At 41.8% G+C, this 26,147-nt stretch overlaps 1 protein-coding gene across 1 annotated transcript in view; it reads right to left on the bottom strand.

Moving 5' to 3' along the window:
• GLI2 (GLI family zinc finger 2) overlaps nucleotides 1-26,147 on the bottom strand; it is a 244,572-nt gene that overhangs the window by 168,127 nt on the left and 50,298 nt on the right. The window contains exon 2 of the mRNA XM_073304689.1: nucleotides 15,922-16,072. Within this exon, the coding sequence (XP_073160790.1) occupies nucleotides 15,922-16,042 (121 nt within the window). The 5' untranslated portion in view covers nucleotides 16,043-16,072. The remainder of the gene's footprint in view (nucleotides 1-15,921; nucleotides 16,073-26,147) is intronic.

Below are 26,147 nucleotides of genomic sequence, written 5' to 3'. Positions count from 1 at the left end.
AAAAGGGAAAAAACCAGACATTTTGACTAGACCTGTGGGTAATGCAGAGATTCCGTTCAGGGTGGTTTGTGGCAAACCTTTTTGGTTTGAGTTCATGTGGGTTTAAACCCTGCAATTCTTTAATTTTAGTTTTGGGTTCAGAGCTCAAACTAAAGCTCAGTGACATCCCCCAAGTTTTGCCTGATTTCACCCAAACCCTTTATCAGATTTGCTTGAAAGTTAACCCAGGACCCCTTGAAACAGTTCCCAAGCATATGATTTTTATATAATCCCAAACCCAGGTGAACTTTCTAATTTAAATGTAGGGCCTGCATGCTTTTTTCCTCTACTCTAAGATGTTAACCAACAATCCTGCTTTGAGGCTTCGCGTCAGTAGTCATAGTTAAGGATGGAGAACTCATTCTGCCAAATTTAGAACCTACTCAAAACCGACAGGATCTTATCCTGTGTGATTTGTCCAAGGTAACACAGCTGCTCAGTCTCAGGAATAGTGTCCTGACTTCCAATTCAGGGCCCTAGCCATTGGACACACAGAGTTCTGCCCTGTTACATTTTTAATTTGGTCTTCATAGGAGTGGAACAAGAATTACTGTACTTTCAACAAAGAACTTTTACTGTGTTTATAGAACATGATCTTCATTTCCTGTAGAGCAAAGTGTATCGTTTAAAAAACAAACAAACAAAAAACATTTTTCCTCAAAAAAAGAAATTTAGAGGAATTTCTTGTTGCAAAAGCCACACTTAAAAGTTCCATGATATATCAGAACAGAAATCAGAAACAACTTTTCTCTCCCCAACACCCACCCTATTGGTTACTCATGCACATCTACACCTAGACTAGAAGCTCTTCAGAGCTGGTACATCTGTAGATTTGTTCAAAATGCTGAAACAATGCTATAATAAATGTTAATTTAATGGGGCCATTACTGAGAGGGAGGAGCATTCGCTAATGGATTAAGCAAAGGATGCAGCAGGGAAACCTAGCTTTGCCACTAACTCAACATGGGACCTTCTTCAAGCCATTTGACCTCTCTGACTCAGTATTCTCATCTGTAAAATGAGGATAATATCTACCTATGCCTCACAGGGGTGCCAAGATGATCAGTTACTGTTTGCAAAGAACATCTACAGTGCTATGGAATTTACTGTAATAAAAATAATAATAGCACCTACAGATCCTCAAGTGGGGCCGGGTCCCCATTTTGCCAGGTGCTATAAAAAGAAATACTAAAACTGTCCCTGCCTAGAAGAGCCTGCACTCAAAATAGATTAAAGTGCTATTATTTTGATTACTGTAGAATATTATAATGCTCTAACACTGACAAAGGATAATATTTAGCATTTCTATAGCACTATACATATCTGCGGCACTCTGAAAATGTAAAGAGTTTATATTCAACACTGCTATGAGATGGGGAAACATTTTCCACATTTTAGAGACCCATATAATGAGCACTGTGATTTGACCAAGTTTACACAGTACATCAGCAACTGAGGAGTAGGGAGTCTAGTGGCTAGGGTACTCGCCTAGGACTCAGTCAGTTCCCTGCTCCACCACAGACTTCCTGTGTGACCTCAGGCAAGTCACACAGGAGGAGATTTTCAAAGGCACAAGTGGCAGTTAGGGGCCTAACTCCCATTGACTTTCAATAGAAGCTTGGCTCCTAACTGCCATTGAAAAAAAATCTCACCTCTAGTCTTTCTGCAGTTCAGCTCCCTGCCTGTAAAATAGGGACAATGCCCCTCCCTACCTCATAGGGGAGTTGAGGTGCAAGGATAAGTACATTAAAGATTCGGAGGGGCTCAGATACTATGGTAATAGGGACCAGATAAGTACCTAAGAGAGGTAGGGGAAGAGCTCACAAACTCTTGGCTCACAGAACCCTCTAAACCACCTCCCTTGGGGTCTTAAAATAAAATAACAGTGTCAAGCAATGGGGAGAAATATACCACCTTTGTTCTATTCAGACAAGCCATCCACTTTCTTACTGCACTCACCGTCACACACAACTGTGAAAGCACAATCTGTCTCATTTCCAGGTCTGCAACTTAAAGAATGACAAAGTCTTCCTTCCCTCGGAGGTGCATGGCTGTCTTTTCAAGGCACTGCAGCCATTCTTTAAGGAGTGCCAGGAATACGAGTCCCATTTCTTGGTGCTGGGATTGGATGCACAGCGTTTTTAAGAACATTTTTCTCTGCCACTTGCCTGACCCCAGGAGCAGTCCCAACGCTCTGCAAAGGCAGCTGTGGAATGCTCTACCAAACCCTATCAATTATTCAGTGTCAAAAGGAAGACTTAATCTGTGTGATAAAAGAATGGATTTTATCCAAGGCTTGTTCTCTTTAAAGTGATTTACACAACTAGCCTCTCCACTTGCTTGCATTGATGTAATTATTTACTTTTGCATTAATAGCCTTCCTGCACTTGGGCTATTTTAGGAGTCTTTTGTAGCCTTTAGAATTTACTAGTTTTTCACCCTCTATTTAGCGGTGGCTTTAAATTGCTTGGCTGTTTGAAATGATTTCTAAAATACTGAGCTCAGTAATGCTGGCGTAAATCTGGAGTAACTTCATGGCAGTAATTCCGCTGATTCTATATTTATACCATAGCACATAATTTGTTCTTTTGACTTTAATATCTGGGGTGGGAGTTGAGATTTCTTTTCAAATCCAGCAAGTGGTGCTTTCATATTGTTTTGGTTGGCTAGGACAAAGAGCATTACAACAATAAAAAGAAAAAAGCTACTGGAACAATGGATTTCACAAAGAGTGCAATGTTTTAGTTGATGCAGTTTGTTGAAAGTCTTGCTGCAGTTCTACTCCCAGTAACTGCATGCCAGGTTTAAAACAGGGAAGGCTGCATCAGCTATCAAACATGGACTTTAAGCTCTTTGAGCACAGCCAGGCCTTACTTCAACACAGTACAAAAGGAGAAGGATGGTGGTCTAGGAACCAGATCTTGGGAGTCCAGGGCTCCATTCCTTACTCTGTGTGTGATCTTGGGCAAAACACTTAGGCGCCTGAACGCCTTGGATGATCTGGGCCTGTCAAGGTTCCTTCCCCACTCTGAACTCTGGGGTACAGATGTGGGGACCTGCATGAAAGACCCCCATAAGCTTATTCTTACCAGCTTAGGTTAAAAACTTCCTCAAGGTACAAACTTTGCCTTGTCCTTGAACCCTATGCTGCCACCACCAAGCGTGTTAAACAAAGAACAGGGAAAGAGCCCTCTTGGAGACGTCTTCCCCAAGAAATGTCCCGCCAAGCCCTACACCCCCTTTCCTGGGGAAGGCTTGATAAAAATCCTCACCAATTTGCATAGGTGAACACAGACCCAAACCCTTGGATCTTAAGAACAATGAAAAAGCAATCAGGTTCTTAAAAGAAGAATTTTAATTAAAGAAAAAGTAAAAGAATCACCTCTGTAAAATCAGGATGGTAAATACCTTACAGGGTAATCAGATTCAAAACACAGAGAATCCTGCTAGGCAAAACCTTAAGTTACAAAAAGACACAAAAACAGGAATATACATTCCATTCAGCACACCTATTTTACCAGCCATTAAACAAAAGAAAATCTAATGCATTTCTAGTGAGATTACTCACTAACTTTTTCCAGGAGTTCTGAAGAGCATTCCCGACCTGTTCCCAGCAAAAGCATCACACAGACAGACAGAGCCTTTTTTCCCCCCGCCCCCCACCACCCAGCTTTAAAAGTATCTTGTCTCCTAGTTGGTCATTTTGGTTAGGTGCCAGCGAGGTTATCTTAGCTTCTTAACCCTTTACAGGTGAAAGGGTTTTGCCTCTGGCCAGGAGGGATTTTATAGTTCTGTATACAGAAAGGTGGTTACCCTTCCCTTTATATTTATGACAGGGCCTAACTCCTATCAATTGATTTCAGTGGGAACTAAACACCTGAATATCCTTTGCGGATCTGAGCATTAGTCTTTGTGCCTCAGTTTGCCATCTATAAAAATGGGAATAATAGTCCATCCCTTCCTCACAAATGGTTTACAGGGATAAACACATTAATGGTTGTGAGGCCGCATAAACCGCACAGGTGAAAAGGAATCCCCAGTAGTGCCAGGCCTTACGATGCAGCAAAGAGCATGTGGCAGTAGCATTTCTTTGGGGGGTGGAAGACTGTCCTCTATCCTGTTATGCATCATGAAAACAGGAGGAAGCATGTAGTGCTTTTCATCCGTAATGTGCTTTCAAAACATTAAATAATCCTCCCAGCAGCCTGTGAGACAGGCATCATGATGCCCATTTTATCAGCGGAGAAATTACGTGCGAGACTGGTGAGTCCAGGTGGATGGCAAGTCAGTTTAGAGGTAGAATTTGAACTCAGGCGCTCCTGGTTCCCAGTCTCACACTCCTACTATACCTCTCTCATTATAAGGAAGGCTAAACGAGTTCTTCATCACATCGAGGGGCTTTCTTTGCACCATGTGGCATGAAATATTTTTAAATGCTAAACAGAGAGATGTTCCATCTTTATGGTAAGCAATGGTGAACCTCACTGGGGAAGGGGGATTGCAGTATTGTTTGTGGCACAGGGTGGTCCCCTGAGAATCTTTTCCAGCCTCAGTAACTGACTATCACAACCCCAGGTGTTCTTAACGACCACTGTGCTTTATTATATCCCTTCAGCAGGCCTCAGCCTAGAGTGTTATTTACATACTATCTACAATCAGTAGCCAGCTTCCCTCATTTGCTTCTGGGGAAGGGTACAGTATTAGTAGCAGCCAGTCCTGCCTATTCCTGTCTTCCTTCAGGCTCCCTAGTCTCCTCCCTACTGTGGCCTTCCTGTCTGTTTATATAGTCCCAGCCACTGGGGCTACTTCCACCCTATTAGTCCCACAGCTGCATCTATACTCAGTTAATTAGCACCTTCCCACAACTGCCTTTCAGTCAGGTCCCAATTAGTGTGTGTGGGTGGGGATTTGAATGACAGGGTGCTGTGTCAAATACCCTGTTACAATTTGGTAAACTATCGATGGATACGGTGTGGTCCATGCACATCTCCATCTTTAATATGCAAGGTGCAGATACCATCTTAATCTGAACACATGAACGATGAGGTTAGCTGACTTTTAGGAACTCACTGCCAGTGTGCCCACTCATGGCTGGGGGTGGGGTAGCAGGGTCTTCTCTGCTGGTGCCCCTTGCCAACAGTTGCTCTAGCCCTGCAGTGTAGTCATCTCATTTCTTGGTCCGCCAGCCAGGTCTCATATAATCCCGCCCCTACCAGGAAAACCGAGTCCAGCACAACAACAGTCGGGTGCCTTTATTTCCCAACGTCAGCTCAACTTCAGGCTGTATTGGCCTTCCAACCCTAATCTCCAGGGGTCTTTGTGCCACTGTCCCCACTGAGCTCATAGGGGAACACAGGCATACTCTCTATTCTGGGCTCCAGCCCAGGAATCCTGTAGTAAGCAACTCAGGTCTGTCTATTCAGACTTACTGCTTCCTCCCTGGGTACTTTCTACCTCACCCTGTGTCCAGGCCTTTCACACAACCCCTTCCAGGCTCACTTTTCTGCAGACCCCAAAAGGAAAATAGATTAGTTATGGGGATCAAAGCAAATGTAAAGGCCTGATACTAGGCTTTACCTGCCCCAAAGGAGGTGCTGGTGTCTAGCAGCTTCAGCATAGGCCCCACCCACAGCCCAGTCTTCCCCCAGGTAGTCTCTCAGTTTCCTCTGGCACCAGCCAGGCCTTCCCTCAAGCAGTCTCTGGCTAGGTCCTGACCCCAGCCAGCCCTTCTTTCAAAGGGCTAACATAAGAAGCCCACTCTTTCTCCCAGTCAGCCACTAGTGAGCTGGGCTTTTCCACTTTTAAATCCTCCCTGCAAGAGTACACCTCTCACAGGTGTAACAGGATGGGGCTGATTGAGCTCACAGGCTTTCATTAACCCCTTCCTGGACAGTATGGATCTGTACACCCTATAACAGACTGCAGAGTTAATTGGACTGATCTAACAAACTATTTCATTGCACATAATCCACTATCATCCCCTCCAGATTTGCATTGTGCATGAAGTTTCTTCTGCTGCCACTTCCTCCACTGTTCCCCTTTGCTAACTGCCTGATCAGAGAGAGATCCAAGGGAAGGAAACAGCAAAAGCAGAAGCCGCCAAGCCCTTTGGAAAGCAACATTAATATAAAGAACATAAATACCCCAAACTTCCTTTAGCTTAGTGCTAAAATACAGCCCACAAATTTGGGAGGAACCAGAGAACAAACTATAGACTAGAGCATCCATGACACTCTGAAGTAATACTAAAGAAACTTATTTCATATTTCTAGTCCAAAACCAAGAAGTACTTGCCATGTACTCAAGCCATGCACATTGAACTGAACATGGATCTACACTATTTATTCTAATGCATTTATGTTAGCAATAGCCTCTCCTCCAGGTGTCAGAGATCCTGGGTTCTCGTCCCAAGTCTGCCAACAGTGATTTTATCTCTCCAGGCCCTCAGTTTCTTCATATATACAGTGGGGGTGACAATACTTATTTAACTCACAGTGATACTGTGAGGCTTAATTTATTAATGTTTGTAAGAATCCTGAACCACTCAAACAGAGAATGGCGTCAATTACAACGTATTAACAACAATAGGGATATGATTAGAGTGTAAAAAAGTCACTTCAGCAAAGCACTGAGGCATTCACACTATGTTACCCACTGCTGTGTTTTCATATTAGCGTACAAATGACCCAGAATTGGAGAAGTTTGCCATTACTGACACAGCTCATGCTAAGACAGCAGAATTTGCTGAAAGGAACAGAGTATACGTCTGAACTAGGTCTATGGAAAATAAGTAGGGCTGTCAAGTGATTACAAAAATTAATCGCAACTAATCGAGTGACTACAACATGTAAGTACTGGAGTGCAAACTCTTTATCATGAAAGCTGAACTTACAAATGTAGATTTATGTACAAAAAAATTACTGCATTCAACAATAAAACAATGTAAAACTTTAGAGCCTACAAATCCACTCAGTCCTATTTCTTGTTCAGCCAGTCACTCAGACAAACAAGTTTGTTTACATTTGCAGGCGATAATGCTGCCCGCTTCTTATTTACAATGTCACCTGAAAGTGAGAACAGATGTTTGCATGGCACTTTTACAGCCAGCGTTGCAAGATATTTACATGCCAGATGCCCTAAAGATTCATATGTACCTTCATCTTCAGCCAACATTCCAGAAGACATGCATCCATGCTGATGATGGGTTCTGCTCGATAACGATACAAAGCAGTGCAGACCGACGCATGTTAACTTTCATCATCTGATTCAGATGCCACCAGCAGAAGGTTGATTTTGTTTTTTGGTGGTTCGGGTTCTATAGTTTCTGCATCTGAGTACTGTTCTTTTAAGACAGCTGAAAGCATTCCCCACACCTCGCCCTTCTCAGATTTTGGAAGGCACTTCATATTCTTAAACCTTGGGTCGAGTGCTGTAGCTGTCTTTACAAATCTCACATTGGTACCTTCTTTGCCTTTTGTCAAATCTGGAGTGAAAGTGTTCTTAAAATGAACAACATGTGCTGGGTCATCATCCAAGACTGCTATAATATGAAATACATGGCAGAATGTGGGTAAAACAGAGCAGGAGACATACTATTCTCCCCCAAGGAGTTCAGTCTGCAGGTCTGCAGAAAAGGACCCAGGGGTTACAGTGGACGAGAAGCTGGATATGAGTCAACAGTGTGTCCTTGTTGCCAAGAAGGCCAATGGCATTTTGGGATGTATATGTAGGGGCATTGCCAGCAGATCAAGGGACGTGATCGTTCCCCTCTATTCAACACTGGTGAGGCCTCATCTGGAGTACTGTGTCCAGTTTTGGGACCCACACTACAAGAAGGATGTGGAAAAATTGGAAAGAGTCCAGCGGAGGGCAACAAAAATTATTAGGGGACTGGAACACATGACTTATGAGGAGAGGCTGAGGGAACTGGGGAAGTTTAGTCTATGGAAGAGAAGAATGAGGGGGGATTTGATAGCTGCTTTCAACTCCCTGAAAGGGGGTTCCAAAGAGGATGGCTCTAGACTGTTTTCAGTGGTAGCAGATAACAGAACAAGGAGTAATGGTCTCAAGTTGCAGTGGGGGAGGTTTAGGTCGGATATTAGGAAAAACTTTTTCACTAGGAGGGTGGTGAAACACTGGAATGCGTTACCTAGGGAGGTGGTGGAATCTCCTTCCTTAGAAGTTTTCAAGGTCAGGCTTGACAAAGCCCTGGCTGGGATGATTTAGTTGGGGATCGGCCCTGCTTTGAGCAGGGGGTTGGACTAGATGACCTCCTGAGGTCCCTTCCAACCCTGATATTCTATGATTCTATGATACCATTCACAAACTGCTGATCAAACAGTAGCTGGCAAAAATAATACGGGATAGTGGGGGTTTTGACCTCACCTATCTTAGCCATGGTTTCTTCTAGTCTTCAGGTGAGCAACATAAATATGCAGATAATAACAAGCATGATATTTTAGGAACAAAGACTGTCTGGTCTAAGTATCTGAAACCCTTGGAGATCCCAAGAGGCCCCATGGGAGCATACATGAGACAAGGAGGCTGGCAGCTGATGTCTGCAGCAATAGGGTGCAGGAGCCATGGTGGAGTCCACTCTAAGCCATCAGGGGAGAACAAGACCTTTTTATTTAAAGGGCTTTACAGAACTGACATTTTGGGAGGCAAGTTAAACCCTGGATATTCCACCTGTTATTGGTATTACTGTGGAGCCTAGAGGTCCCAAGCAAGGTATGGAATCCCATTGTGGTTGGCAAAGTCCAAACACACAGGAGAAGACAGTCCCTGCCATAGAGAGCTTACAGTCTAAACAATGGAATTCTCCCATTCCTCCAGTTGCAGTAGTTGTCACTTTCTGCCCTGAACAGCAGAACCAGGAGGTTGGATTAATTGCATGATTTGCAAAGTTTTAAAGACATTTCACAACATATCAATAGAGAGAAGAATCATAGAATCATAGAATCATAGAATATCAGGGTTGGAAGGGACCCCAGAAGGTCATCTAGTCCAACCCCCTGCTCAAAGCAGGACCAATTCCCAGTTAAATCATCCCAGCCAGGGCTTTGTCAAGCCTGACCTTAAAAACCTCTAAGGAAGGAGATTCTACCACCTCCCTAGGTAACGCATTCCAGTGTTTAACCACCCTCTTAGTGAAAAAGTTTTTCCTAATATCCAATCTAAACCTCCCCCACTGCAACTTGAAGGACGAGCAAGAACATGTCAGTGCCTCATATTCCTCTTCCTGGAAAAATTGGACAAAGGAATGAAGAATAGTCTTTAGAGGAGATCCCTGCCCTGGCAGGGTGGATAGAGTTGATGACCTAATAGGGCGTTTGTTTCTCATTTCTTACATTCTCAGGAACACACACACACACACACTGAATTTTTTATTTTGCTGAGGTCTGCTGGGACTTCTCCATTCCCTTCTCCACATGTACATAGACTTCCCATACTCCAATACTGAGTAAGATAAGCTGCACATGGACTCCTTGCCAATGCCACTCTTGTGTTGCTTAGAAAAGATTTCTGCAGAGCACTGGGCAGGGCTTCTTGCCTCTCTCTTCTGCTTACTGAAAGTGCTACTTCTGCAGTGGTCAGCATTCCTGCCAACCCATAAATTAAGTGACCAAATTTGGTCCCAAACTGATCCTTAGCAGAGCAGCCCACCATTCTATCCTTACAGTACATCCGAGGGTTAGGGGCTAAATTTCATCAGCTGAGGCACTAATATTAAAAGGAGCGTTACCTACTGGGAAAAGTGCATGCTGTTACCTACTGGGTCTCCAATTTGGTTTTCCCATGTATATGCCAAATGACTTGTTGGACTTCATATGCAAAGTATTCCCATAGATCAGAGGCAGTCAGACCTGTGCAGCTAACATAAAATAAATTACCACCCTATGATAAATGGTTCTATTAGCAATCCAGATTGTTAAACTCAGATAGAACAGAATGGAGGGAGTACTGCCCCATTCATTCTCCCTCCGGCAGATACCAAGTTGTAAATAGGTTATTTTGTGTGTAAATAACGCATTAAAACTCAGCATTAGCCATGTCTTTTGATAGAGAGGAAATTGTTCCAAATAAATAATCCCAGACAGGAATGTAAAGTAAGCCAGATTTAATAGTGCATGCCTGCTGCAGCCGTGTTAAACATGACTAAAATGATAAACCCCAGAATATACTAATAGTAAACTTTGCTCTGACATCAAAGTAATGAGGCTGTATTTTTACCCAGCTTTAGAAATGTTAAAATTAGTCCTGACAGAGCCAGACATCAGAAAAGTGTTTCAGACATAAACACCATCAATTTAGGAACTTGGTGTTTGTGCCATGGAGGAGAGGGGCGGCGAAGGAAAGTTACAACCTGGGACTTGCTAACAACAGGCAGTAAGCACTTTTTAGGACTTTTATTTAATTTTTGGTTTAGAGTCAGAAGCGAAACCCTCCCCCCAATATCTCAACATTTTTTAAAAATGACATTATTTATATTATAACAGCCTCTGTAGGCATCAGCTGAGGTTGGGGCCCCACTGTGCTAGGTACTGGCCATACACATAGTAAAAGAGATAGTCCCTGTGCCCTTGAAAGCAAAGAGACAAATCTGCTCTTGGATATACGAGTGGAACTCCATAAGTGCAGAGTGCAGAGTTTGCTCTTTGCCCTGAAATGCAATACAGACTACATTTTGCAGAAGTGTTCTCTAAATGTGGGTGTTTTAAGTTGTGCTTCCCAAATTTCAGGCACTGAAAAAAATCACAGACCACTTTTGCAAAACTGGCTGCATATAACTCGTAAATATCACCATTAATAACCCCGGCTCCCCACCAAACACACACTTATTGAAATTGAAAATCATTTGCCAGAATGATTTATGGAAAAAACTGAACATTAGGAGAGTGTTCCCTGATGTCATTTCTGCAAGCTAAATTTCTGAGTAGCTGATCAATGAATTACTATATTAAAAAAAAAGGCAAAGAAGAACTCTAAAGTGTCAGCTTTAGGAGACTAAAATATGAGATGCAGATTGTTAATCTGAAAGAACTATTCTACTCTGACAGCATCAACAATGCCAATCTTTTTTTCTACAGCCATAACTTAATCTGTTTAAGGCCACAGACAACACTTGGGACAAATATTCAGAATAAGTGAAGCAGAAATGGAGATTGGTCAAGTTACAAAAATACAGTAAAGCAATGAGGGTTCTTAAATCAGTTTGTTAATATATTTGGTTTATTGCTTCATTTTATTGGATCTTAGTTAAAAGTAAACCCTCGTGATTCTATGCCGATTTTACAAGGGAAAAAAGCTATGCTCAGAGAAACATGGTGCAGTAGCGTTTGATCTAATACAACAATGACTCAGTAGAATCGGAAAGAACAGGAAGTGTATTGTAGAATATGCTTGTTTGGTTCTGGAGAAGACATTTTTGAGTTGTAATGCTAGCAGTGCCTTGTTGCTGCTTTATGACATGCTAATATGAAGAATATAACCCATATAGCACCTAGGAGCCATCAAATAAAATAGTAATAAAATAATAATAATAATAATAACAATAACAATAATAATAATGTAATCAATTCCATCACAAGTTTATTCTGGATGAGACAGAAACATGTAATGACCTCAACACAGGTCTGGAAGCCAAAAACTCCCGAATTTCAAGCCTGCTCTAACATTGACACATGCACCAGCCTACTCCCCCTTCCCTCTCCACCAACATGGCCTTATGCAACTTATTTAACCTACTTACTTCCGTTTTCCCTCTTTTGTAAAATGGGAGTATAAAATAAACACCAACCTTACATTCCTCTGAGTAATGAGTCAATGTCTGTTAAGAGCTTTGAGGATGAAAATTGCTATATAAGTGCTAATATTATTATGTAGACATAGGAAGTCAATGTGTATCCTTTCAGTGATGAACTGCTAATCCATAGCTTACACTTAGCTACTTTTGCAACATATCTAAAGCATTCTGATTCATTTCACATATATATATGTGCAAGTGTGCACACACACACACACACACACACACACACACACAAACAGACACACTTCCCCAATCTTTTGGGGAGCTTTTCCATTTCAGAAGCACTAATTTCATTCTAATCAGATTTCAAAGAAAGGCCTTCAAAAAAAGAAAAACAACAGTCATATTCTTTGTAAATTTCATTGGCAAATTTCTGGAGTACACTTTACTGCTAGCCACGTTAGATAATTTATTAACTTTTCTTCTCACAGTATGATACAGATTTTGCTTTTTACATCTCATTACACAATGCTTTCATCACACTTCTCCTGACATCTTCAAACAATCTTCTTCTTCCTTTTCCACTTCATTTTAATAAGATGAGAAAAGTTGAGCTTGTAAATCATTCATTCCAGAGTAGATAGTACAGTGATAATATGAAACATGTCATATGCATAAAAAGAATCAAGTCTCCAGTATGAGACTAAAAGGGTCAAGAACATCAAGTCTTGGGGCCAGATTCTAATCTCAGTACACCTGTGTAAATCTGGAGTAACTCCAGATTTAGGTCCCAATTTGGGACAGCATCCCTATTCAGAATAGCACCCAAGCATGTGCTGAACTTTAGCACATGCTTAAGTCTCATTCACATGAATGGGACTTTAGAGAGTGCCAAAGTTAAGAATGTGTTTAGTTGCTGTTTTGAACAGGGATGGTCATAAGCAGATGCTTGAATCCTAACTCATGACCTTATGCTAGTTTAACAGAGGTCACCTCTTGATGGCAGATTTCCAGGAGTCATGTAATTTCTGTCCCTAATTTAATCAATTCTGCAAATTTTCCATTCTGCAAATGTAAAAAGTTAAAGTTAACAAAAAAACTAGATCCAAATTCATGCAAAAATTTGGATTTGGCTCCAGAACCTAATTTCACAGCTGAGGCCCATCTCCAAAGTAATACCTTGGTAAAAGGTCTTCAGGGGGTTTTAACAGACATTTCCTTTATTGAAAAGATTTATATAACAGGTGAACAGCTCCAATGTCTTATATTCCAAGAGCTGTTTCCTTTGTCTGTACTTGGGAAGCTTTCACAGAAAATACTAGTATGTTTCTTAGACCTAGTCAGAGTTTTGGAAAGAATCTATGGGTAAAAAACAGATACACACAACTTGTACTGGAAAGGAGTGGGGTCATGGTTCTGCCAACTGAAAACAAGACTAAGTTACCTAGTGATGCAGGAAGCAGAGAAACCTATAGAATAATTTTACGGCCGTCTTGAGATGAGAAATTACTATGTATTTAAGGAAGGGGAGGAGAGGGATTCATTTTGAGGTAGAATCTGCCTAGCAATAAGGTATATTTTTAAGAGAGAAAAAAGAAACCTAAAAAGTTTATACAGCTGGGGATGCCACTTGTCACATTCCAAATTGGAGAGTCCCTTCTAAATTTGTCTCTCTGTGCCCTACTGAGAGAGGCCTTTCTGTCCCTGTCCTCAAAAAGAACAGTGGGATGTCCACCCAACTTTCGTACCATCCCTAGCCTTCCTCTTCTGCACCAGCTACCAGAAAATATCAGCAAGCTCAAAACTAGCTTCCCATACTGAAGTTCAGAGCTGGGATACACGAGGTCATTCAGAGATAGATGCAGTTCAACTGACTTGACAAAAAGGAGATACGGTACTACAGGGTTTGTTTTAAGGGATTTTGTTCCTATTAGGCACTGTACCATTTCCTAAACTGGACAGTCTCTACGTAAAAGAATAAATGGACACAAATCAGATGTCAAGAATTATAACATTCATAAACCAGTCGGAGAACACTTCAATCTCTCTGGTCACGCAATCACAGACATGAAGGTCGCTATCTTAAAACAAAAAAACTTCAAATCCAGACTCCAGCGAGAAACTGCTGAATTGGAATTCATTTGCAAATTGGATACTATTAATTTAGGCTTAAATAGAGACTGGGAGTGGCTAAGTCATTATGCAAGGTAGCCTGTTTCCTCTTGCTTTTTCCTACCCCCCCCCCCCCCAGATGTTCTGGTTTAACTTGGATTTAAACCTGGAGAATGGTCAGTTTAGATGAGCTATTACCAGCAGGAGAGTGAGTTTGTGTGTGTATGGGGGTGGGGGGGATGTGAGAAAACCTTGATCTATGCAGGAAATAGCCCGACTTGATTATGTAAAGAGTTGTCACTTTGGATGGGCTAGCACCAGCAGGAGAGTGAATTTGTGTGGGGGGGTGGAGGGTGAGAAAACCTGGATTTGTGCTGGAAATGGCCCACCTGTTGATCACTTTAGATAAGCTATTACCAGCAGGACAGTGGGGTGGGAGGAGGTATTGTTTCATGATTTCTGTGTGTATATAAAGTCTGCTGCAGTTTCCACGGTAAACATCTGATGAAGTGAGCTGTAGCTCACGAAAGCTCATGCTCAAATAAATTGGTTAGTCTCTAAGGTGCCACAAGTACTCCTTTTCTTTTCACTTCTAGTGTTGGTTCCCACATTTAATTTGGGGTCCAAATATTGACTGTGAAAACACAGAACTGGATATCATGAGGCCCTACCACAGTATTGACGTACATCTCCAAAGAGGAGACAAATTTGCCACATCCCACAGAGGTGTGTGGATGGTCCTGCCCACCAAAACCTCAAGCCCCAGTCTTGTTAGAGTAACAGAGCCCTCTGAAAATTGTCACCATACCAAAAGGTTATTCGCTTCTATAAATCCAAGTGCTGCCCTTTCCAGGCCTACTGGGACCTGGAGGCAGCTCGTCTCCATGCTACAAGTGAGAGTCTCCTTGAGCTGAAGACCCCACTCAAAGAGGTTCCACTCCTTTTACCTCCATCCTTAACAATGGACAGCTGACTGACAGCTTGCACTCAGCCTTCCCATGTAGCAGGACTTCCCCCCCAACCCCTTTGATTTGGGAAGGAGTGATTAACACTTTTTCCCCATGCTGGGGAGTAGGGGCGGGAAAGGGAGCAAGGTATGTACATTCCATGTCAATCTTAACTTGCTGCTTCCATGATCAACATTTGAAGGTCTGATCCTGCTTCCACTGGACTCTGTGAGAGTTTTGCCATTGACTTCAATGGCAACAGGATCAATCCCTTAGCATTTTCACTAAGAGGAGGAAAGGAAATCAAATTCTGGATTATCCCTGATGTAACAGAAATATTGAGAAACTAGAGAAGTTTCTTTAGTTGTATGTCCTCTTGCACTCTTGAATTTAGAGTGGAGTATCAGCAGTGACAACCAGAAATGAGATAGTAATCTTTTTAGCTCATTAGAAAAAAAAATCAAAGCAGATGCAAGAAATATAGATCTTCTACCACAATGATGATAACACAAAATGCACTCAGCTCTACCAAACCTAGTAAGGAACATTTTAATTTCCATGTGGCTAAGTGTTACACAAAATGCTGCATATATCAAATGAAACCAGGCATCAGTGAGATCAGTGACGCAAAATTTTCTAATGATTATATTTAATTCAGATTTAGTTCAACAAGAATGGAGTCCTCCCGTCTTCTGACCCCCAAGTCTGATTTGGTCACGTGTCATGCAGAGTCATCATGCATCCGATGAAGTGAGCTGTAGCTCATGAAAGCTTATGCTCAAATAAATGTGTTAGTCTCTAAGGTGCCACAAGTCCTCCTTTTCTTTTTGCGAATACAGACGAACACGGCTACCACTCTGAAACCCATCATGCTACAATAACCTGTTGACTGCTACACCATGACACAGAGACTGCCAGCTGTCAGCTTACAGTTCTGGTGAGACCTTCGAAGGCCAGGAATCCCAATGAACTCAGCATATTCACATGAGAACATATGCCACCATTCTTATTAAATTCTAACAGTCTAATGAAAAACACTCCTGCTGTTTTCAAAGTGTGGAAAACATAAAGTACCTCCTTGTGCTGCTGCTGCTAAGGGAGCAGGTTTCTTCCCCATTTCAGGAAAGCCATTCCCCTCCAGAATTGCACCTTTCCCTTCTTTTTTCCCAGCAGCAGTTGAAGCGGAAGTTTCCATCTTAGATGCGCATATTCCAGCTCAGGAACCCTAAGGAACACAAAACAAAAACACATTTCTGTCACTTCTTGAACAAAAGAAGCAAAATGAGCCCCATGAGGGAGAGGCCAATATATCATCACAATCCAAAAGTAAATTAAAAAAAACAACAAAGATCTCCTAAGTTTCTTTCCCTAGCAGCCTGGCTGCTATAATTATAACCAGAAAGGGCTTGGCTCTGCAAAGCGCAGAGTGCTCTCAATTCCCATTGATGTCATGGGAGTTGAAGAGGCTCAGGACCTCAAAGGATCAGGCCCATTTTTTTAATTAAAAGTTTTGACTGGATTTTATTTTGTGGGTTATTATACAACCAATCCACAGAGGGGATTGCATTCCTCCAACAAACAGAGAGAAAAACTGACAGTGGGAAGAAAAGGAATGGAGTCGAATGTGAAGGAGAGATGGAAGTTTTGACTGAATGAGCAGCATGTAAAGTGGTAGTGACATACAGAGGTTTAGTGCGTATAAAAAGGAATAATTGATTATACATGTTGAGCAACAAGCTGTCATAATAAAACTTCAAGTGGGGGCCAGAAATTTTCAAGAATTTGCAGTTTCTATGTAGAGAAGCTAATTTAAGGTGAACATTTGTGCTCAATTACTCCCCACCTCCACACCATTTTTCAACCCACTTGAATGTTAATAAACAATAGGTACTTAACACCCTATGCAACACTCAGGAAAAACTTCCATTGAGTCTTGTCTGTTCAATTCAGGTTCTTATTTCATGCCCAAAGTCATATCTGATAATCAAATTTTTGCCTGAGGTAAGGAGTGCCGAATTATGCAACTTAAGCTGCATCTTAAAGCGCAGGATATCATAGCACAAGTGTATCTTTATTCATATCTGTAAGACACCCCCCGCCCCCATCCTCCCAAAACACTGGTTCTGCGTGAGAAAGAAAGACTAATCCAATACAATCCTAAAGTGGGTTTCCCCTAGAGGCCCCACCACATTTTCATTTCTGGTCCTCGTCCACATTAGTATAGCTGAAGGCTTCCTAGCTTTATTTGAGATGTCAGTTTAGTTCCTACTTTGGGAAAGGTGGAGGTGGGAGATACTGAAACCATTTGGGGTCTTGAGAGAAATCACAGCAAGATCCCACTCCCTCTTCCATTTTTAATTATAGTTTGTGTAAATTATCCAGCCTCAAAAATTTGCTGGAATACACAGGCTGCTTCAGTTACAGGAATTAACTGGATCAGCCAAAAAACTTCTCGGAAAGAGTGAGAGAACTTTTGGGTTGGAGTCAGTTTCACTGTAACAGCATCACTTCAAATTTTCCTCACTTTACATTGTGAATAAAGATTTACAGAGTCCTGAACAGCTTTGATTAAAGAAAGTCCACATGCCTTGCAAACTTTTCTCCATATAAAGATTCTGGGAACTCCCATTTGTTTTGTCTGATACATTTTACTCTTTCCTTGGCTGAACCCAGATGTGAGCTCTTTTTTCCCCTTGCTACCTTGATGATTTTTTTTTATTTTAATGTTTTTATATCTTTAAAAAAATAAAGAAAAAAATGTCTCTCTCCTCTTGGATTAGTTTACTGTATTATAATGATTCTTATTGTTTGTATCGTTGTAGCACTTTGGAGCTTCAGTCATGGACCTCGACCCCATTGGGCTTATTGCTAGTGCTTTTTTCACTAAGCTGCTTTCTGAGGCTTTGTCTACACTAGCATTTTTGTCGGTCAAGCTTTTGTTGGTCGGGGTGTGAAAAAACACCCCCTGACCAACGTAAGTTTTACCGACAAAAGCACCGGTGTGGACAGCACTATGTCGGCGGGAGACGCTGACATAGCTACTGCTGCTTGTTGGAGTGGTTTAATTATGCTTGTGGGAGAGCTCTTTCCCATTGGCACACAACGGCTACACAGGAGACCTTACAGCAGCGCAGCTGCAGATGTACAGGTGTAAGGTATGTAGTGTAGACATAGCCTAAGGCCCTGATTCAGTGAAGCATCCCTAATTCAGAAAGGGCACTTAAGTACGTGGTTAACGATATAATACTCACTTAAGTCCCATTGAAGTCACTGACTGGGACATAAGCAGTTGTTGAAGGTTATCCTCATACTTAAGCATTGAAAAGGACTGGAATGCTTTCTGAATCAGGACCTAAATAAAGGGCTTTGCAAAGACCCAGGGTGTCCACACTACAATTGCTGCTGCAGGTATACCAATGCAGTATAGACACATACTGTAATGACAGAAGGGGTTTTTTCTCGCTGCAATAAATCCAACTCCCAGTAGCTAGGTAAGAATTCTTTCATCAACCTAGTCGTATCAACAGTGGGATTAGGGCATGAAACTTTTCACAGCCCTGAGCAACCAGGCTACGTTGACCTAAGTTTGAAGTGTAAACCAGACCCCAGTCAGCAGCATGAATAAGCCATTTCCCCCCTGGTATTGGTAATATTATGAGAAACCAAACAAACTGATTTAGTCTGACTGGTGTTTTTAAAGAGACAAGGGGGATGAGTGAATATCTTTTATTGGACCAACTTCTGTTGGTGACAGAGACAAGCTCTTCAGCTCTGTGTAAGCTCGAGAGCTTGTCTCTCTCACCAACATAAGTTGGTCCAATAAAAGATATTACGTCACCCACTTTGTCTCTCTAATATTCTGGGACCAACATGGCTATAACAACACTGCCTACAACAATGGCTTTTTTTAAAGTCAGTGGTGTTCAGTGCAAAATACTAAGATGACAAGACTTTGCAATCTTTCCGGCTTAATCAGCAGAAAGCAAAAATAAACAAACTCTTGAGTGATCAGAGAACTGACTCCTCAGTATCAGTTTCTAAACAATCAGCAAGGCTTCAGAGGGCAAGTTACATAGAGCACAGAAAAAAGCTGTAAGTCCTATCTTGCATCTCTTAGCGCCACAATGCAGAATCTCGCCCACAGTCGTTATTTTTAAAAATAAAACCATCTCTTCAGCTTTCCACATGGTCCTCTTCTCCCTCTACTGTTCTCCCAAGCTCTGTAGCAGTAGCCTCCTTTCTGTCCCCCCTGCTGGTGCAAGAGCCTTCGCCTCTGCAGTTCCTGACTTCTGGAAGAGCTGTCCTGTATTTCTCTGCCTCCTCCATTCTCCATATACATTAAAGTGTCAGGGGAAAAAAGCACTTTTCTCCCTTCCCTCTACATTTCTTTCATTTTCCTCTTGCTGTTTAAGGTGCCAGTTCTGCAAATACTTGTTCACGTGCTTGAAATGTGATACACAATTATAAGCTTGACTGATCCCATCTGAACTGCACAAGTACCTATGCAGCACTAAGTAGGCCCCTTAAGTCCTGCTGTCCACGCACACACTGGGCTCAACGGCAAACATGGAATGGGTTCATTGGGGCCAAGCTTTACAACAATTTAATCTAGAAATTACTTTGGGTTACAGATGATGTATGAAATAAATACACTCAATCGAAGGAGTGTTTGACCTAGGTCTGACATTCTGGGCTTCTGTTCGCTAAGCAAATAAACATCAGAGGCTAAATTATTAGTCTGCCACCTGTGTCTTCTTAGTCCCTCCTTTCAAGGTTTTCCACTTTTGTTTGGTTTCAGAGTAACAGCCGTGTTAGTCTGTATTCGCAAAAAGAAAAGGAGTACTTGTGGCACTAAATTGGTTAGTCTCTAAGGTGCCACAAGTACTCGTTTTCTTTTTGCCACTTTTGTTTGAAACCTGACCCCTCCCCTTCCCTCAGGGCTTACTGTGTCCACTGAGCTGCAAAGTTGCTCTGTGTTTTGGCTGTTACATACTATCATGCTTAGTAAAAAAGAATTCTTCTTGCAAAGGAACTCATTTCCATCGTGGATGTGCAGATTATGGCCAACATTTTCCAACTTGGGTGCCTAAAGTAAGTAATCTAGATCCATATTTTAGGCATCTAAATAAGTGGCCTGCTTTTCCGTAGTGTTATACTCACAACTCAAATCAACAGAAGATGTAGGAGACTTGAGCAACTTTTAAGTAGGTGCCTAAAGATTTAGAGGCCTAATTTTAGGCACATGGGATTGAAAATTATGTCTAGAAGGACCAATTTTCAAAAGCATCTAAGGGTTATAGAAGCACAAGTCCTGTTGGCTTTCAATGAGACTTGTGCTCATAAATGCATTTGGTGCTTTTGTAATTTCAGTCGGTATCGATAAGGTAATTAGTCCCTAACAAGAATATTTCTGTGCTCTGGAAGTGCAATAAAGCTAATAGTGAAGAATATTTCTGCTTTTAGGCTCTCTGCTTCAGTTCCAGTGCAATTCTTGTGTCTTGCAAATCTAGACACTTCAGGCTAAATTTTCAACAGTGACTAGTAATTTGGGGTGCCTCGGGAGTGGGATGCCCAGCCAGAAAGACTGTGAAGCGGCCTGCTTTTCAGAAAGTGCTAAGGGCCAGAATTGTAAAGGTATTTAAACATCTAACTCCCGTTTAAATCAATGGGAGTTAGGGACCAAACTGTCCTACAAATCTGGCTCTAAGTGTCGACTCTGCAAACCAGGCCTCTTTAAAAGGTATCTAAATTTGGGCACCCCAAAAATGGAGGTCTCCAATATCACTGGTTGCTTTCGAAAATATGGCCCTCAGTTACTGCTCTGTGTATTTGAATCTCTGTTTTTACGTTAAATATGAATGAAAAAGATCACCAAGTGATTATCATAAATGGTTGCATTAGAATAGGTAAATCCTTCTCAAGCACGAGATTAGAAAAAAATAGAATGCAACGACTCTAATCTTATAGGATTTAAGAGATTTAGTGGAAATAAGTCTATAATTATTTTTGCTTTGTTAAGGGTACTGGGTTGCTGAGAGAATTGGAAATAAGATATGGGGCCTTTTGCCTCTAGTCCCTGGTTCTCCAGGGTGGTAATGACCATCTGAGAGTCATTCAGTAGCCAATGTCGGTGGGTAGGTGGGTTTCAGATTGTTCCTAAGAAATAGGTGTCCCCATCACATAAGCAGTAACTGGCAGTCTTGCTGACAGTCTCAGCAGAGCAGCCAGGGAATACATAGGCAGTTCAACTGAATTACCTTCTGACCTTTAGATGGGGTTGAGTGGTCAGGCAGTATAAGGAAAGCTTCCACTCCCACCACCATCCAGTATGTGTTCTGGAGGCAGCATAGCTTCATGGTTAAGGCACAGACCTGGGACTCCAGATAGCTAAATTTTCTTCTTGGCTCTGCCACAGATTTTCTATGTGACTTCACCTCTCTATTCCTCAGTTACCACATCTGTGAAATGGAGACATCATACTTACCTACCTCACTGGAGTTCTATGAAGCTTAATTTTGTCATGTTTGCAAAGTGCTTTGAGATCCCAAGAAGGAAGAGGCTACAGAAAGTAGTATCATTTTGAGTATAAGGAGATATAAAGGCTATTTTCCAGGGCTGTCAATCCCACCCTATTCATGAGCACTACATTCATATTTTTTAAGCAATACATAGAATATCAGGGTTGGAAGGGACCTCAGGAGGTCATCTAGTCCAACCCCCTTGCTCAAAGCAGGACCAATCCCCAATTTTTGCCCCAGATCCCTAAATGGCTCTCTCAAGGATTGAACTCACAACCCTGGGTTTAGCAGGCCAATGCTCAAACCACTGAGCTATCCCTCCCCCAGATTTTTTTTTTTTTTTTGCCCTCTGCTCAGTGCTAAACTTTTTCCACTGCTCTGTGCCACACAGAATTCATGAATTCAGGGACAGATTAATCCTACCTGCAAGCCATTTGGCAGGAAAAAGGGTTTCACGGGGATCCTAGTTTTTACAGGTAAAAGCATGCCTATAGGAGTTATGATACAGAGGAAAAACCCTGTGCATTTATTCAAACACCAACCTGTGCCCTTGGTCATTACTCAGAATTAGAAATCCAAAATGGATTACTCAGTTTGTTCTTTAGGTTCGCAGCCTTCTCTACAGGCAGAGGGTTAGGTAATTGATTTTGACACTAATACCAAGCACTGTTCATATCCCCTGTAATACGATTCTGCGGTGGCATTAAAAAGGCAGGTAACTGAGAGCTGAAAGGAAAGTGCTATGGGATTTGCCCTAGACAACCCCAACTATTTTAACAGCTGCATTGTATATTAAAAGGGAGAAATCCCAACAGAATTAAAAACAACAAAGCCACATTTGCCTTTGAGCAAAAACAGAAGCCATAAAACTTTCCTAATAAAACAATCCCTCCTGTTCAATGCATGAGGAATGGTCACAAGTGCTCTTCCAAAACACCCATCTTTTTCTAGGGCCACCAACCTGAAGCTAACTCCCAGCTAGACTTCAAATGAACAGATGCTCATCAGATTCCACTTTATTTATTTTATTAGGAACGTTTTTGTTGAGTTCGAACATTTCTGGGGTTTTCATTGAAAAAACAAGAATGCAGGGAATCTAGAATCTAATGCAGAGAATCTAAAATTTTCGGTAAAAAAATAATTACCAATTTTGACCAGTCTACTTCATTTTCTATGATTTTCAGGCTTACTGTGATAAGGCAGCAGACAACAATAAAGCTCAGAGATGGGTCTGTTCCATAAAGAACACAGTAGGGCCAATGAATGGCATTTGAGAGATCAAGAACCAATCTGCCAACACAACATCGGGAGAAAGGCTTCCTAAAGAGGCCTTCAGGTACAGCTCTGCTTCTTTTTCACAGATCTCAAGATATTTATAGAACTCTAAAAATATTTATAGAACTCTAAAATGATGAAATACACAATTAAATTAATTAGCTGAAAATTAAAACCTGTTTCACCTTATACCATCTTCATTTGTATGAACAGAGGGATATTTTCAGAGTCTGTTCTTTAGCAGTGGGCTGTGTAACACAGAAAAAGTCCTTTGCATGCTATCAGTCTGCTTATGAAATACCGTTTGAGCCAAGTGTGGCTCAGTACAATGGTTGTTGTGATCCTTTTCAGTCTTCTGTTCTGGGTTACACAGCTGTGATAGCAGTTATTTCAGTGAAGCCCCCATCTTTACAACAGAGCAGAATCTGACCCCCCCTTCTATCAACAGCAGCCTCAGATTAATAAAGTTATTTCTCCCCACATGCCAGAAGTAAATGTATGGAATACTCAAACATGCAGTTTATCACTTAAGGATCTAAAAATGTTTATAAAATATCAGTCAAAAGGAACAGCAGCATAAATAAGAAGTCATGATTAATCACTTGTGAAGTCCTTTGGATGACAGGTTCCCAGTCAAGCCAATTCATTTTCAACTACTCTGCCCTTGGAAATGACTCAAATGTGTATCTTGTAAGGTTTTCACCATGACTTCAGTGTATATGAGGGCACTCACTCTCTACTGCATGTACCTTACAGGAGGAAGGAACCTTACATTGAAGATGACCTGCTCTATTCCTACACCACTGTGAACTATTTAGAACTTCATATTTACTTTATTCCAGACCAAAATCCTCAAAGAGGGTAGATTTAGCATGTTGCTGAGAATCCTCATTTCACTTTGATTTCAAAGAGAGATGAAGATACTCAGTGTCTTATTATAAATTACTTATTTGTATCACCAGCAACCATACTTGGAGTGAACAGCACAGGTTGCAGTAGAGAAGCGTTTGGAGGAAGCACCAGGAAGTCAGTCTGCATGCACATGGCTGGAAAGATAGCTGCAGTTGCAGCATCTCAGAGAATAGCTGCACAACAATGGGGAGGTTAAGGTGGTGTTGATAAGGGAAGAAGGAAGATGGGGAGGGGAGAGCAGGGATCCTGGTAGGGAGGTAGTGATCCAACAGGAGGAAAGATTGTTGGTGAGGGCACACAAAACCACTGGCATGTGGCAGAGTGGGGAATGAGACACGCAGCTATAGGGGGGAAAGGGCCCCTGCAATGGGGAAATGGGGAACAGTGGTATGGGGGAAGGGAGACACACAGAGCCCCTGGAATGACGGAGGAGATGGGGGGAGATGCAGGAAGTCCCTGAAATCAAGGGGAATGTCAGAGTAGAACAAGGGATGCTTGTGAGTTGGGAATGGAGGGATGCAAGGAGCTCCTGGTGTGTGCAATACACTCAGACTACAAACACTACAAAGCATGCAACCCCTTAGTACACTCTATCACCCACCTGTAGTGGATTAGGGCAGTGTTTCCCAAACTTGGGATGCCACTTGTTCAGGGAAAGCCCCTAGCAGGCCCGGCCAGTTTGTTTACCTGCCACGTCCGCAGGTTCGACCGATTGCGGCTCCCACTGGCCGTGGTTCGCTGTGCCTGGCCAATGGGGGCTGCGGGAAGCAGCAGCCAGTACGTCCCTTGGCCTGCCAGGGGCTTTCCCTGCACAAGCGGTGTCCCAAGTTTGGGAAACACTGGTTTAGGGCATGACAGGGTTCACAGGATACAAACAATCTGACTCTTCCATGCACAGAAAAAGGAAAAGGAAAAGTAAGAATGATTGATGTTTTACAAGGAATGAACCTCAATTGTTCTACCATTCTTACAGAAGATACAATATTTAATTTACATGGGATGAAGCCAACAGTTTAAATGCAGATTGGGTTGGTGGCAGTGATCAGAAGTTATTACAAACTGGAGGCCCATAACTTATGAGTTGACTGCATCACATACATCAGCATCACAATTAGCCCTAATGGGCCTACCTGTTGGCAGTCTCAGCAGAAGCCAAAGACGAAATGGGACATGGGCAGTGAACTACTTTCTCTCTTCCCAGAACTGGTCATTTCCAGGTCATGCTTGAGGTATCCTGATGGACAGGAGATAGTACAAGAAGAACCTGTACTGTTGCCATTCAGTGGATTCAGCGTATCAAAATGCCAATTCAGTATTTTCCATGAGTATTAAATTCACTTAGTAACTTTTTAACTTATTTTTAAGCTATTTTGGTTTTCTAATTCTTTTTAAAGAGAGAAACTTGGATTTGTTTCCCGATTTCATGTACATTTTTGATTTAGATAATTGCTGCGGCAAGACACCAGCATAGACTTACAGCCTTGAACAGAAATTATCTTTCACATGCAGGGTTAAAACTATTACAATAAACCATCAAAACATATGAGCAGACACGAAAGCCCAGAGTCAGACACAGATTAAGCATGCGGTCTATGCTGAGACATGCATACAGAGGTATACAACTTTCTCTTCTCTTTTAGAAGTTGTCTTTGTTTCCTACTTTGGAAGAGTGGAGAGGGTAGTGGGGTTAGGGGAAGAGCCTTTTGCAGTGGAAAAGGAAAACAAAGTCTTACACATACTTTCAAAGCCTATTCTACATGTCTAATCATGAGAGATCTTTCCCATGCAAAATTCCAACAAGCGAAGAACTGTCATGCAGAGATAGTCAAGATGCAATATTCTAACTGAAGGGTTTTTTCCATCAGAAAATGGCTTTTAGGCAAAACAGAAATTTTCACGAAAGAATTGTGTTTGTGTAAAAAATTTTTGAGTTTTCATCGAAAACTTACGGAGCTTTCCATTTTCAGCAACTGAAAACTTTCTGGTTTTTCAGTGAAAACCTCTTCCTTTCTCTCCTGATAACCAAAACATCTACCTTTCAACTTCTCTATGTTGTTAGTGATAACTGCTTCGTAAAACTTGAGTAACAAACATCTCCCAGAATGCTGATAAACTCCAAGGTGTTTCTGCTCTGCCAATGGCGCGTTTGCTGAGTACGCAGTCCTTTGCCGTGTAGTTATGTCTAGTTTGCTACAAGTGATTAGATGACTAAGACATAAAACTCCACCAAAGGCAAATGATTGCTATGCGATTGCTGCCTGGTCTCATGCAAGAACTGAGTTGGTCTAGTGGGCAGTTGCTAGCACCACCAAAAAAATCACTATCACTGATTCATCCTCTCAATAGAGAGACCAAGGAAAAAGCACTTCACCCTTAGATGTGACCTTTCCGTATCAGACTTGAGGGACAGTGGCATGTCATTGTGGGGAAGCTTCTTCTCTTGTTGCCATGCTGGATCTGTTCTCCAGATGAAATGCAATAGGGCTGAGAAGCCAGCAATTTTCATGTGCACAAAACTCACTGGAACAAAAGAAACAAACAAACAAAACGGCACAACTCTCCACTATGGTTTTACCAAATGACAACAAGTTGCTA

Source organism: Lepidochelys kempii, chromosome 11 (assembly GCF_965140265.1).
Source record: "Lepidochelys kempii isolate rLepKem1 chromosome 11, rLepKem1.hap2, whole genome shotgun sequence".
NCBI classification, from domain to species: Eukaryota; Metazoa; Chordata; order Testudines; family Cheloniidae; genus Lepidochelys; species Lepidochelys kempii.
Note: the sequence above shows the minus strand (reverse complement) of the source record. Positions and strands in the feature narration are given on the sequence as shown.